Source organism: Geotrypetes seraphini, chromosome 15 (genome assembly GCF_902459505.1).
Source record: "Geotrypetes seraphini chromosome 15, aGeoSer1.1, whole genome shotgun sequence".
Lineage (NCBI taxonomy): Eukaryota > Metazoa > Chordata > Amphibia > Gymnophiona > Dermophiidae > Geotrypetes > Geotrypetes seraphini.
In genome coordinates this window covers 16,860,574-16,874,389 of record NC_047098.1, presented here as the reverse complement: position 1 = coordinate 16,874,389, position 13,816 = coordinate 16,860,574, and the positions used below count along the sequence as shown (strand labels likewise).

General features: G+C 41.6%; 1 protein-coding gene and 1 long non-coding RNA gene across 9 annotated transcripts in view; one reads left to right on the top strand and one right to left on the bottom strand.

Moving 5' to 3' along the window:
* Positions 1–1,924, bottom strand: part of LOC117349067 — a 67,493-nt gene extending 65,569 nt beyond the window's left edge. For 2 of the 7 annotated variants that reach the window (XR_004537103.1, XR_004537105.1), the window contains exons 1-3: positions 1,750–1,886; positions 650–848; positions 132–210 (exon numbers count right to left, since the gene is read on the bottom strand). This is a non-coding gene — a long non-coding RNA (uncharacterized LOC117349067). Of the gene's footprint in view, positions 1–131; positions 211–649; positions 849–1,749 lie in introns of all 7 variants that reach the window. The other 5 variants (XR_004537106.1, XR_004537104.1, XR_004537107.1 and 2 more) reach the window with 5 other exon arrangements.
* Positions 1–13,816, top strand: part of PRDM16 (PR/SET domain 16) — an 888,295-nt gene that overhangs the window by 86,539 nt on the left and 787,940 nt on the right. The window contains exon 1 of one of the 2 annotated variants that reach the window (XM_033921996.1): positions 2,055–2,176. The exons of the other annotated variant lie outside the window; for it this stretch is intronic. Within the exon in view, the coding sequence (XP_033777887.1) occupies positions 2,140–2,176 (37 nt within the window). The 5' untranslated portion in view covers positions 2,055–2,139. Of the gene's footprint in view, positions 1–2,054; positions 2,177–13,816 lie in introns of those variants that run through there. 2 annotated transcript variants of the gene reach the window in all.

Genomic DNA, 13,816 nt, shown 5'->3' with positions numbered 1-13,816 from the left:
CAAAAGGACACACATTAGAACTAAATTAAAATAAGTCCTACAGGAGAGAGGAGAGAATCCAACGATGAGCTAGATTAATTTCGGTCTTTAATCGAAATCCAATTTTCATTGACTAGATTATGGATACAGACCTGTTCTCCTCGTTCTCACACTGGTCAGAGGATAAAGAGGCGAATCTCAGCTCTTCAGATACCGACATTCCACTATCAACTTTCCGTCCCACAACAGGAAAAAAAATAAAAAAATAAACTGATGTTACACAATGCTGGCAGTGAAGTACAGAGCATAAAATCGGTTTGCGTTGCTGAAATTCCTCTGTAGACTGCGACCTCAAACTGGCAGTTGATATTTACAAAATAAACATATAATACAGCATTTTAACGACCATAAGTAAAGCTCTTAAATCTGGCTTTTGTCGTATAACTAGAGATCTCAGCAGAAGGCCTTCTTTCATAAGGATCCTTCTATGAAGTTTAAGATTTTTTTTTTTATTATTTCCCTCGTAAGAAGAAAATTGTCCAACGTCTTTGAGGTAACGAAACGTCACTCTCCCCTTTTTAATTATGGTACATGAAAGACTTCTGGTGCTTATCAGAAGAAGGAAGACAATAGAAATGAATATTCCTTTCCTAATACAATTAAGACGCACCTTTCGACCTGCAGCCAAGCCTTGAATTAGAAGAGTGCTTTCTCCAGCTTCCAGACGGTGCATCAGTCAATATACTATTCGTATAGGGTTTCTTAAATTTTGCCTCCATCTCCTTAAAACAATATCAGCAGATACAAGTAACAATACTGGCAACAGCCGTATGAAAATATTGGCCTTCAAGTAGCTGAGCTCTGGATACCTAGAAGGCAAAATTAAAGAGCAAATACTTACACGCTAGCCAAACCAGAGTCCTTAATCGCCCCATGGGTCAGTACTTAGCGGTGAAGAGATAGGGCAGAAAGCGAATAGAGCAGCGCTTTTTGGACACGCAGGAAATCGCCAAGGCAAGCCTTCACTGAGGCTTTGGCTTGAGAACACCCCGCCACAACACACAATAAATAAAATAAGCGTGTTTGGGATTTGAGGGAACCCCCCCCCCCTCAAAAAAAAAACCACAACTGTGCTACAACTCCCAGCAGAAAGCACAAGTGCCAAGTACCTGCCTTAGCTCAGAGCTAAGAAGGCACAGTGCACATAATTAAACAAACCCTGAATTCAGGGTGTCAAATTATCCAGTTCTAAACACCAAAAAGGTCTTCTCTTTCCCTTAACCTATTGATAAGCTTCCAATTCAATGTTGAGTAAAACCTGATTCGTTTCAACCTGCATGGCAAAGCAAAAAGAGATTGCATTATGCTAGGACACTGATAATACGGGGCATTTTCTATCTAGGGCAATGACTGACAAGGTGCCCTTCGCCCCAGTAAGAAGGGAATTGTGTAGGCTTTATCAGATCATCATTTGCAATAAATCAGAGCAAAAAGAAAACACACATATGGTTATTGGGATGGCAAAAAAAAAAAACAAGTACTTTCATTTTTATTGTGCAAGCAAATCATAACATTACATAATAAGCTCTTAAAAGAACAAAATTGAGGTAAGCTTGCAAGTAAAAAGCAGCTGCATTGGCTCTACAATTATGTCTAAAAGAGTTCAGGTGAAAACAACTGGCAATCTTATAACTAAATGATGCATGCAACCTCCAAAGCATTGACAAAGTGAATTTAAGGTATTTCGAAGGTGTATAAAACAATAGTCACCTTAATCTAGGATGGTACCTGGATCCTTAAATATTGTCTGTCCACTGAAAGGCCGGTGTGCAAGGGGCGAGAAACAAGGCGCGGGTGATTTGTCTTAAAGGGCCAGATCAGGAAAACGCCGAGATGGAGTTGCTGAGAGGAGGGAAGGGGGGGGGGAGATAAGTGATCTGAAGAAGAGGATAGGACCAGAAAAAGAAAAAAAAAAATCCCAAACAACAACCCCACGATGATGAATACATTGGAAAGTTTTTTGGCCCTGGTGAGGGTGTCAGATTGAATGCTCTATGCGCATGTGCGAAGGTGTCCAAACTGACAATGCTTGGGAGATGAAGATAGTGAGTGGCTGCTTCTGGGCTCAAGGAGGAGGAGAGGAATCCGCCAGCCGACAAGATGAGATCCAAAGCAAGGGCGAGAAAACTGGCCAAAAGTAGGTCCCTTTCTTTCCTTTCTTCCCGCTTCATCTCAGGTCGTTCTAGCCGGCTGGTGATCTTTGCTCGAGAAGCTCTCGGGGTGTTTGTTTTTTTGGTGTCCCGCTCTTCCTTTGCCGAGTGCTGAAGCTCAGTGGATGATCTCCCGGCGTCCGCCCCCTGCTCACCGCCTGCAGTCGGGATCCAGGCGCGGGGCTGGCGCCCGGGACTTTTCTTCAGCTTTGTGCAGGCTTCTGGGGCGAAGCGCGGAGCGTCTTAGCTGTAGCGAGTAGAAAGCCAGGCGGCGAAAAATTGTAAAAGCGAAAGTTAACGAAAACTTGACGAAAGGGATAGCAACTTTTTTTTTTTTTTTTTTTTTGCTACTGAGTCGTTCCAAGTCTTGTGAAATCATATTCCTGGCTTTTGAAATAGTGGGCGCTAGAGACCTTCCCGTGGCACCAAGGAGAGAGAGAGAGAGAGACAATTAACATACACACTCTCTCTCTCTCTCTCGCGCGCGCGCGCACACGCATGCATGCAAACACACATACATGCATGCATGCATACACACACACACATATATATATATATATATGTCTGTGTGTGCATGCACACATACACGCGCACAGAGGCGCGCGCACGCAATTTATGTAAAAAAAAAAAATGGATCCTTCCAACCCCCCCCCCCCCTTGAAATTTGGCTGCTCAGTTTCCAGATTCCTAGAAGGAAGACTGATTTGTTCTTGCGAAACTTGGTTGTTGGAGAGATTATTATGCTAAACTTTTCGGTCATTGCATTCTTGAGCCAGTTTTTCCTCTGCAACCTTTAAAAGCAAAACGTATGAATCCCATTTTATACGTGAGGACAGCGTTTCTCTTATGGTCTTTTTTTATGTTTTGCATTCTTTTATCATATATAGCATTACAGGTCAGAAGCTGTTTTGAGTGTGTGGGGGGGGAGGGGGTATGTTTTTGAGAAAATCTATTCAAACTTATTTTGTTCGTACAGCCTGGGATTAGGTGAGAGCAGTGGTTCGGTCAAACTTTTTAGTTTCTGTTTCTTGCTCTAAGCAAAAAAAAAAAAAAAAAAAAACAACCAACCTGCAGACTGTAGTCCCAATTTATCCGGGTCTTTATTTCCTGGAATACTGTTGCAGTGTTGTGTTGGAAATGTTTGAACGTCTAAGTTTCCCCAAGTAAGTGTGGCATAAGTTAGACTTGTGTGTTCTTTTTCAAGCCTTCCTTTTAAGTATTTAAAAAAATAAAATCCTGCATTCTGTGACAAGGGGTGACATAGTACAGTTTAAGTCCTAGAACGGAGAAGGAACAGCTGTGGTTACAGGTAAGAGAAAATGCACCCTGTAGAGAATTGTAACCCAAACAGCGCACATGGCAAACCTCAGATGTGCACAATTCAGTGTTGCCAGATTTGGATATGATGGCATCTATTTTTTGTTTTCTCTAGAAGCTTTGGATTATTTTAGTGTTGCACTTATGCTATTCTATTGATGTTTCTGTGCAAAAACTCTTGGAAGAAGAGTGTCCACTTGAGAAACCAAACACGTTGCAACCTCCCTAATCTTTCTCACTTCAGATGCAAAATGTGAAGCCTATATCATTTTTTGCAATGATTCTGTTGGCCCACTTTTCTTTTGTTGGTGTGAGAAAATGTTACAAAACTTCTACACGGTATACACAACCACTAAGGGGATTGATGACTATATAGTGCAAGAAGCGTGTGTGTGTGTGTGTTTAATTTGGAGCAGGTTTGGCAAGAGATCAGTTATAAGCTATGTTTTTTTGACAGTTCAGAGCTACAGATTTACAAGGGGATGCTGAAAAGTTCTCAGCCCAGCTAAGAGAATGATGTAGAGATATGGTTCAATGAATGATCTGAAACAATGTAAAAATAAATTAAAAAACAAAACAAAAAAACAACATAGAATTTCGTTTCTGCAAATTGGCACTTAACTAAATTAATATAACACTTTTTTCAGCTACAGTGACAAAATAACGCTCAGAATTTAGGAAGTTGGATGATGGACTGAGAACTTTTCAGCAGCCCTGGTGGATATCTGCTTTTCCCGTTTAAGGCGGACACAAGGCCCGAAGCATTAGCTGGGTACGATTTCATGTCAATGTTACTTATGCGCACTGTCTGCGTGAGTTCATACAAGCACAGCGCACATGTCACGGTAGTTAATGACATTAAATATTAGCTAGAAAAGTTTGAGGAATAATATTTTGACTTTATTGTGCGCTAATTAATGCTGTTTTGAATAACTCGGTCGAGTGTCTTTTCCCAATAGTAATAGAATGCACAAAAGTCATATTGTTATTATTATTGAGGCAGTACTTTCTATGCTGGACCATTTTTCTGTACGACACAATATGTGAACAAAGAGGTGTTTTTTTTTTTTTAATAATTTGTGGAATTCCTCAGCGCCAGTGACTCAGATGAAGTGGGAAGTACTATTAACTCTATCTACCAAGTTTCCCACTCATTTTAAGCTTTAAGCCTGATAGCAAGTAGCAACCAGTTACAAAATACTGGGAATTATATAGACTTGTTTCCAGTCTAGTGTCACTGAAAGGAGCTGGAAGGTTCATGGAAACCTCCATTTCTCCTCTGCTAAAAATATCTACAGTTAAGAAAAAAATCCCAGGGCGACTAAGCATACAAAGAGAACTTTCTGCCTGGGAGTCTGAGCACTGATTACAATCAGGTGTTTAATAGGAGGCCCGGCGTTTATGGGGTTTCAGAGAAGGGTTTGGGGAATCACGGTTAGACGCAGTAGCCCAAAGCAAAGGTTTTCATGACCTTTGGATGCGTTTTTTGCAGTGTGTACGTATGTGTTTATGCAGAGATGTATAGGTCTATATATTATAGTGTAAGCTTAACCTATACATAGACAAAGCAATATGGTAAATTGAAAAGCTGAGTTATGAGAATTAGTCGTAGGGATTCTCCGTGGAGAGAAAGGTTCCGCTCAGAAACTGGAACTTCCATGGCAGCTTTTTTTGTTTTTTTTTGCAGGCTTCAGTCGGACTGCCTCAGCTGCAAAAAGGTGTAAATCTAGGGATTTTAACTGCAAAGCGGAATTTATAGAAATAGGAAAGAATAATTTCATTCAGATACTTTGTTAGTAATACCGCACGGTTGCAAGATCTGTGGACCAAGCTCTGAACCGTAGACACAAATTAGGGGTGGGGGTGGGGACTTTCTTTAATATCTCAGGTCCCGAAGTGATTGTCTCCGCGTCTATCACCATTTAGTGCTTGCATTTGCAACCGAGGCAAATATTTTTTAAAAATTTTGTCATGATTTTGGCATCTTATTACCGACTATAATATAGGGATAGCTGTATTCCCTTTATGGGCCGCCCTGTAAAACTGTAGTTATAATGAAGGTACAGAAGCTAAGGATCCAGTATAATAAAAAAAATAATAATAAATACTGATGACGTTTCATAATTTAAAAAGCAAACAGAAGCCCTCAGAGAAAAGAAAACAAACTAGAATGTGCAAATTACATATATATATATAAAAAGAGACATTTTGAGATGGGCCTTCAGCTTTAGACTATAAATTTAGCTAACTTTTGACTATTTAAACAGAAGACTTTCCTATATAGTTATGTTATCACCTGCCAGAAGTTCTGACGGTTTTGTGCGCATGGGAAAATGATTAGGGTCCATATACCTCCCCAAAGCATAAACAGTGACAAAAAAATATTGAGTGCATTTGGGCCACAGATAGGAGATTATCTAGTTCATGAAAACATAATTTTAAATAAGCATAACTGTTACGAAGAGATGCAAGAAAGATATTGACTTCATATGTGTTTTGCAACAGTGTGAAAATTATATATATATATATATATATTATATTGGTATATATTATATATATTGTTAACATTTTCCGTCCTGTACAAGATTATTACATAGGAACTGCACGATCCCGGGGTACTCAGTGGTTTAAATGATTGCAAATATTCCTTCGGGTGAGACATTTCTATGCTGTTCTTTAAACCTCAGGTCACTGAGACGGGTGCACTACAAAAAAATAACAACCCCAAAGTAAGTTATTTGAATCCGCAGAAGAAGACGAGGGATTTAGATGCGATCCAATGAAATTAAGATATGGCAATCCCAACTTGAAGCTATCAGATGCATTTCCCGGAATGTTTTATTTCTGTTTCAACAGCAGGTTTCAATAGAGAGCCCAATATTAAAAAGACACACCAGAAGCACTTCAGGTCACCCTTTTCAGCCTCCTGTTATTTTAAAAGGGACTTGCAATACATCCCTTATTTTTTTTTCCCCCCGTGTGTTCTTACAGACAAGTGCAATAAAGCTGAGGAAAGGCAGAAAGGCTCACTTGTTCTGATTAAAACAAGGAGCTACTTATTATAATCACTTAAATGAAACGGCCCGATGTGAAAGGTTAGAGAAATGGAGGGAAGTTTTCAGATGTCTGCACTGCTTCGTGAGCCGGCTGGAGAAAGAAGGGGCCGGGGCAGTGTTTTAAGTTAACTGGCTGCCGTTCTCTCTCAGGTTTGGAAATGGGCTTCTTTTTCACATTAATGCCTCCTCGGAGTCCATTTTCTTAATTTAATCCCACTCTTGAAATCTCTGCTCTGCTTTCAGGGCTCACTTACAACCCCAGCTAACATGCTGCTTTAGCAATGCGGTCAGGGAGCAGGCAGATAAGCTTCGGGTCTTTGGGTAACATTGACTGCCTGTGCTTTTTGCACTGTTTAGAATTTGCACTGTAAGTAAATGCAGCCTGCATATACATATATACCTTATTCTATATATATATATATATATATATATATATATATACATATACATATATATATATATATATATATATATACACGTATATGTAACCTGCATATTACACATATACCTCTTACGTACAGTATGCATGCATGGGATATGGATATCATTCTACACTACCCCTCTTGTTCAGGATTTATTATAAAGGATGCCTGTTATTCCTTCCACATATGTGTAAGCCCAAGAGCTAGTCTCGATGGGCAAAATTTAATACTGGGCTGGAGTGCCCAGTTATCGCCCGTCAGGTATTGCCTAGCAGGTAGGGAAAGGTAAGGGATGAGTTTTTCCCCGCCCCGACCTGTAGGAGCTTCTGATTGGTCAGGGCATGGAAGGTTCGAGAGAGGGGGTATAAAAGCTGTGACCTTCTGGGGTCAGGGGTTCCTGACTCCTGAAGGTGGCTTTTCCCTCCCTCCCTCCCTTCAGTGGGTGGTTCGGTTGGTGCTGGGGTTTAGGGATGTCGCAGTGGCGGTGTCCCGAGCTACCAAGCATTTTGGGAGGTGGGCTCATCCAGTGATGAGCCGTAAGAGGATGTGAGCTCGGGGGGAGCAAGCGTTGGAGAATGGTATTCTAAGGGGCATGAAGGTCATGCCACCCCCAGGCAGGGAATTGGGGATTTAGTGTATAAAGACTGTTTACATGGTAGCTCGGATGTTATAATATTTTGTGGATTGTTATTTGTTGTTTATTCCAATAAACAGGGCTGCGGCCTATATTTTCCAGAAAATGGTGTCTAGTAATTCTTGTAAGTCATGGTGGGGGGTGATGGGGGTGGAGAGTGGGGTGGAGGTGGGGAGACGGGCGATTGGGACCTTCCAGTTCCAGATGTTATTATGTATCAAAAACAAGTGAGTGAATAAATAGTGCTGGTCATCGGAACAGACTGAATGGATTGTTTATTCTTGAAGCAATCAGTTTGAAAACACTTCCCTATTATTTTTAATAAGTGGCTTTTCCGTTTAATTCCTAGTTCGCATCCCTCTTTTTTTTTTTTTTCTGAGGTCCCAGTTTGGGAACACAATAATGCCCAGACTGAGAACTGTCTTTTAAAGACGTAATTGTGAGTGTTAAATACAGGAAGAGAGGGATTGAATATATGCTTTAAGTTAGTGTGGTGTGAAGGGTTATAAGCAGGGTGGATTGCAAATCCAGTGACATCTGCGGGAATGGAAAGATAATTGGGTTTTAAAACATCTTTGGACAGGACACAAGATCAAGCAGTCTTATGGTTCCTAGGTTAGAGACTGGGTGGGGGGAGGGGACTGTAGTTGGCAAATAAAACTGATGGCCAAGCTCTCTGGTACCAAATGATGAGGACAAAACTATAAAAAGTGGATTTCTTGCCAGACCTCAAACACCCAAGGCCCTACTTTTAATTTTATTTGTGCCCTTACTGGGGTGGTGTTTTCATCATTGGTCTTAGCAGATAGCATGTGCAATAAATATTTTAATTAATTTTCAACAGGCTCTTACTGGGGTGGTGAAAACACCACCCCAGTAAGGGCCTGAATAAAATTAAAAGTAGTGCCTTGGGTGTTTGAGGTCTAGCAAGAAATCCACTTATAGTTTTGTCCTCATCATTTGGTATTTATAGTCATTGGACACCTCTTAAAGTTTCCTAATTTAGTTGATTTGTACATCAAGCTCTCTGGTAGCCATGCCCAAAATGGAACACGCTCCTTGAATGTATTATAATCTGACTTGGCTGGATTAGAAAGTGTCAGTGGCATAGTTGGGGTGGGGGGAGTGGTCAACCCAGGCGCCATCATGCTGGGGGGGGGGGGCGGCACCCCTCCTCCTCTCTGCCCCCCGCCACACCTGTGCCCCTTCCCTTCCCCCCCCTTCCCTCTAGTTGTTCACCGCCACGAGTAACAACGTCAACGTGTTCCTTGTGACCATGTCTGCTCCCGATGAAGTCACTTCTGGGTGCCGTGCATAGCAAGTGATGTCAGAGGGAGAGGACGCGGTCACGAGGAGGATGTTGACGTTGTTGGTCATGGAGTTCAACAATTAAAGGTATGGGGGAGGTAGGGAATGGGGCGCGCACAGCAGGGGGGTCGGGGGAGGGGGTGGAGACAAGGGTGGCACTAGAGTTAAATCTTAGAGGACATGTTTACTATATTCGATAGATTGCGAGTCCACTGGGACAAATAGGGGAAATGCTGGAGTACCCAATTATAAACCGCTTAGAGAACTTTGATAGGCAGTATATACCCTATAAATACCTAGAATAAATCAATACATTTGTTTTGTGCTTATCACACTTTAAGTGCAAAAGTTAAGGTCGTGGTTGTCTTGGGGGAAGTCCTCACAGGGCAGGTTTGGAATTCACTGAGCTAAGGCGTCATAGGTGAAAACCCCCGCATGATAAAGGCACTTACACAGGGCAGACACTACCACATGGGCACACCATATAGGTGCACCCATGCTATTTTTTGAGGCATGCAGTGCAGGCTCTGGTGTGAACCACCCAAAAGTTTGTTGACATGGCAACACAGGGGTTTTTTTTTTTTTTCTCTCTCCACCTCCCCCTCCCCCCAACAACATTCCTTCCTTAGACAGTACACCCCTCAACATATAGGCTCCATTTCAAGAGATCACCCTGAAATAATGATCCATTCCCCTAACAGAATCCTCCTAAATAACCCTCCCCCAATCCCCAGTCCTCTGGAACTTATGCTGGGGTTTCCCGGGTTGTCTAATGGATGGGACAACAGCAGTCCCCTCGCCGATTTTGCTCCTTAGCTATCTGATTCAACATGACCCCTAGCTGTACTCTCATAGTACCTGGGCAAATTCAAGACCTCACTCAAGACATTTCTGTTTACTGATGCCTACAACTCAAATCAATCACATATGAAAAAAATTTGAGTTATAATATCTCCATTGCTTTATCTCCTTCCCAGTGAAGATAGCCGGAGTGTGAATCTCCTTCTTTTCCATCCCCATTTCCCCTTTACTTATTCCTGGAGGTCTTTCTATTTCCCCCTTGCATTTGACCCCTCTTCTGTATTTCTTTCAGTTTTTTCTTTCCTTCCCCTATTAAGAATGATTATAATTGTAAACCACTCAAATGGATCAGTTGACTGGTATATCAAATGTTTAATAAACTTGAAACTTAAGTTCACCCTTATCACTAAGGGTCATAGCTATCATTTTGAACCCCAGCAGATACAGGGAGGCTTTCTAATCCTATCTATTAAAGTACTAGGGAGACTTCCTGGCAAGTACCAGTGAGGAAGTCAAGAGGTGGGAGATGGTTAAAGAATGCTGGAAGGGTAGAACACCCTTCCAGCATTCTTTAACCATCTCCCACCTCTTGACTTCCTCACTGGTACTTGCCAGGAAGTCTCCCTAGTACTTGTTGTGTTAAGATGGGTCTCTGTTGAGGGTTATTTTTTGAGAGGTGATCTCTGGATGGGGGTGGGCTGCTTGTTGGGGGTGCCGGATGTTGTTCAGATAGAATACTGTTCAAGGAGGTCGTGTTTTTTTTAATTTTTACTAATGGTCAGTGTTGTGCTACCTAACCAAGCTAGTATGGTTCGACTTCATGTCACTTCTTGAGGTGATGTGTTCATCCATGCTTTCAATAGTCCTGACAGTTAATAGAAACATAGAAAAATGACGGCAGAAAAGGGCTATAGCCCACCAAGTCTGCCCATACCATAATACCCACCCCCCTGACTTTACTCCCCTAGAGATCCCACGTGAGTATCCCATTTTCTCTTAAAATCTGATACGCTGCTGGCCTCAATCACCTGCAGTGGGAGTTCGTTCCAATGATCCACCACTCTTTCGGTGAAAAAGTATTTCCTGTAGTCGCTATGAAACTTCCCTCCCCTGATTTTCAGCGGATGTCCTCTGGTGGTTGAGGGTCCTATGAGACAGAAGATACCATCTTCCGACTCGGTACGGCCCGTGATGTACTTAATATGTGATAATGCTCCATGTGGATCTAGCTCCTACCCTCACTTTGCATCTAGGCTGATCTTTTTACTGCTCTGCATGGATTTAGCATGCAGTAGCCATTAGCATGGGTCAACTCTAAGGATTATTCGACACTAACACATGTTAACTGCTAAGCATGGGCTATTAATATGTCATAGGCAGTTCCAACGTAGCAGCAAGTGAATGAATAGCATGCACTATTTGAAAAGTGCTTGGTTCAAAACAGATGCTACGCAGAGCGCTGCTGGTCAGAAGTTCCTTCCCCTCCCCCATTCCTGCCTCCACTGAGAGCATGAAGCCCAGAGGCAACCCTGAAGCTTAATTTAAATAAAAAAGAAAAAAAAAAGAAATGCATTTTCAAAGCTGAGGATATTTTTATAAACAATATACTCAAACTTGCCTCTTCAGTTTTGAACTGTTGGAAAGCAGTAATTCCATTGGCTAGCGGGCATTCAATTGTGTGTCACTGTATCTCACTGAGACAGCTTATGAGGAAAAGGGGATAAGTGAAATTCTGGCTGCAAAGCGGTGCTATTTGCTTTCACTTGAAGATAAGATGCCATTTTCAAAGCTAATTGCGCTAACAGTGCTTTGTGGTTATGCAACCTGTGAAATCCCTTAGCCTCTGCTTGAACCTTTTGGACCCAGTGTTTGGAATGCTTTCTGGAAGCATGCAGTGTACTTTTCCCAGAACGATAGTCCAGCTTATTACTGACCAAAAACAATATAATCTGTGCGAAATATCAGTGAGATCAATTAACTTGCGACCACAAATCACCGTAGGGCTAATGTAGAAAGCTTGGGGTCAGAGTGGTGCACTGACGGCTCAGCCCATGGCTTGTAATGCAAACGTAATGCCCAATATTTCCTCACTGAAGCAGGAAAGAAATTATATACCACAAGACCTGTGCAAAACGTTGTCCTCTAATCAGGGAGAATATATTAAGACACATGGGCACAAATTATTTTGCTAAGGGTAGGGTTACCATATGGCTCCAGAAAAAGGAGGATGGATTGAGACATACAGGTTTTACTTCCACTGAAGGCAATGAAGTAAGGAGTATGAGATGAAGACATCTGGGTTTTACTTCCACCAAAGGCAATGAAGTAAGGAGTATGAGATGAAGACATCTGGGTTTTACTTCCACCAAAGGCAATGAAGTAAGGAGTATGAGATGAAGACATCTGGGTTTTACTTCCACCGAAGGCAATAAAGTAAGGAGTATGAGATGAAGACATCTGGGTTTTACTTCCATTGAAGGCAGTGAAGTACGGAGTATGAGATGAAGACATCTGGGTTTTACTTCCATTGAAGGCAGTGAAGTACGGAGTATGAGATGAAGACATCTGGGTTTTACTTCCATTGAAGGCAGTGAAGTACGGAGTATGAGATGAAGACATCTGGGTTTTACTTCCATTGAAGGCAGTGAAGTACGGAGTATGAGATGAAGACATCTGGGTTTTACTTCCATTGAAGGCAGTGAAGTACGGAGTATGAGATGAAGACATCTGGGTTTTACTTCCATTGAAGGCAGTGAAGTACGGAGTATGAGATGAAGACATCTGGGTTTTACTTCCATTGAAGGCAGTGAAGTACGGAGTATGAGATGAAGACATCTGGGTTTTACTTCCATTGAAGGCAGTGAAGTACGGAGTATGAGATGAAGACATCTGGGTTTTACTTCCATTGAAGGCAGTGAAGTACGGAGTATGAGATGAAGACATCTGGGTTTTACTTCCATTGAAGGCAGTGAAGTACGGAGTATGAGATGAAGACATCTGGGTTTTACTTCCATTGAAGGCAGTGAAGTACGGAGTATGAGATGAAGACATCTGGGTTTTACTTCCATTGAAGGCAGTGAAGTACGGAGTATGAGATGAAGACATCTGGGTTTTACTTCCACCGAAGGCAATAAAGTAAGGAGTATGAGATGAAGACAGCTGGGTTTTACTTCCACCGAAGGCAATAAAGTAAGGAGTATGAGATGAGGACATCTGGGTTTTACTTCCACCGAAGGCAATAAAGTAAGGAGTATGAGATGAAGACATCTGGGTTTTACTTCCACCGAAGGCAATGGAAGTAAAACCTGGATGTCTTAATTCATCCTCCTAGTAAAGGATAGGTAATGCTTTGCTCATATCCGAGCCGAAAAACATAGCACACACCTGTCGTCTGCTGGAATGATATTCTGAACAAGAAATGTTTGCAGTGCTGGTGTTCCACGTGCAGAATAGTATTCCAAAACAGAGTGCAGGAGTAGGAGTCAGAATCAATGACTTCCAAACACCGATGATTAAAACAAATAGTTTATTCAAATCAACGCTTAAGCAAGTTAGAATTGATAAATAGACTCGATAGTATTCCAACACGTCTTCATGGAGGCCACACCTTTGCTAAATGACACCTTATTTGGCTTGTAGACATAAGGGTCAACAACTAAGCTGTAGGCGACAGCCTTTCATGAGAATAACTCTGCTCCCTTCATCACAGTTAGATATGGTTAAAGTAGAACAGAAGAGTCTAGCTTTATTGCTTTGCTTCTGCACTGAGCACAGAGGACACAAGGCTTCCAAAGCCATTCACAGGTAGATGGCCTTAGTTTAATACCAAAAATATCTTACCTACAACTTTGCTGACCTTTTTCTTTTACTAACGGTGTGCCTCATTTTATTTAATAGATTTTTGTAAATGTTCTCCTTTGGCAAATTTATAGGTTAAATTATTTTTAACCTTTTCCTATCGTAATAAATTTTACGTTACGCTGGTTCCAATCGTAATTATTTTAGCAAAGTTTTGTATTATTCACCGTTATCATTTACGGCTATTGTAAACACAATGGCCCAATAGATGGGACAAATGATAGGTAGAAG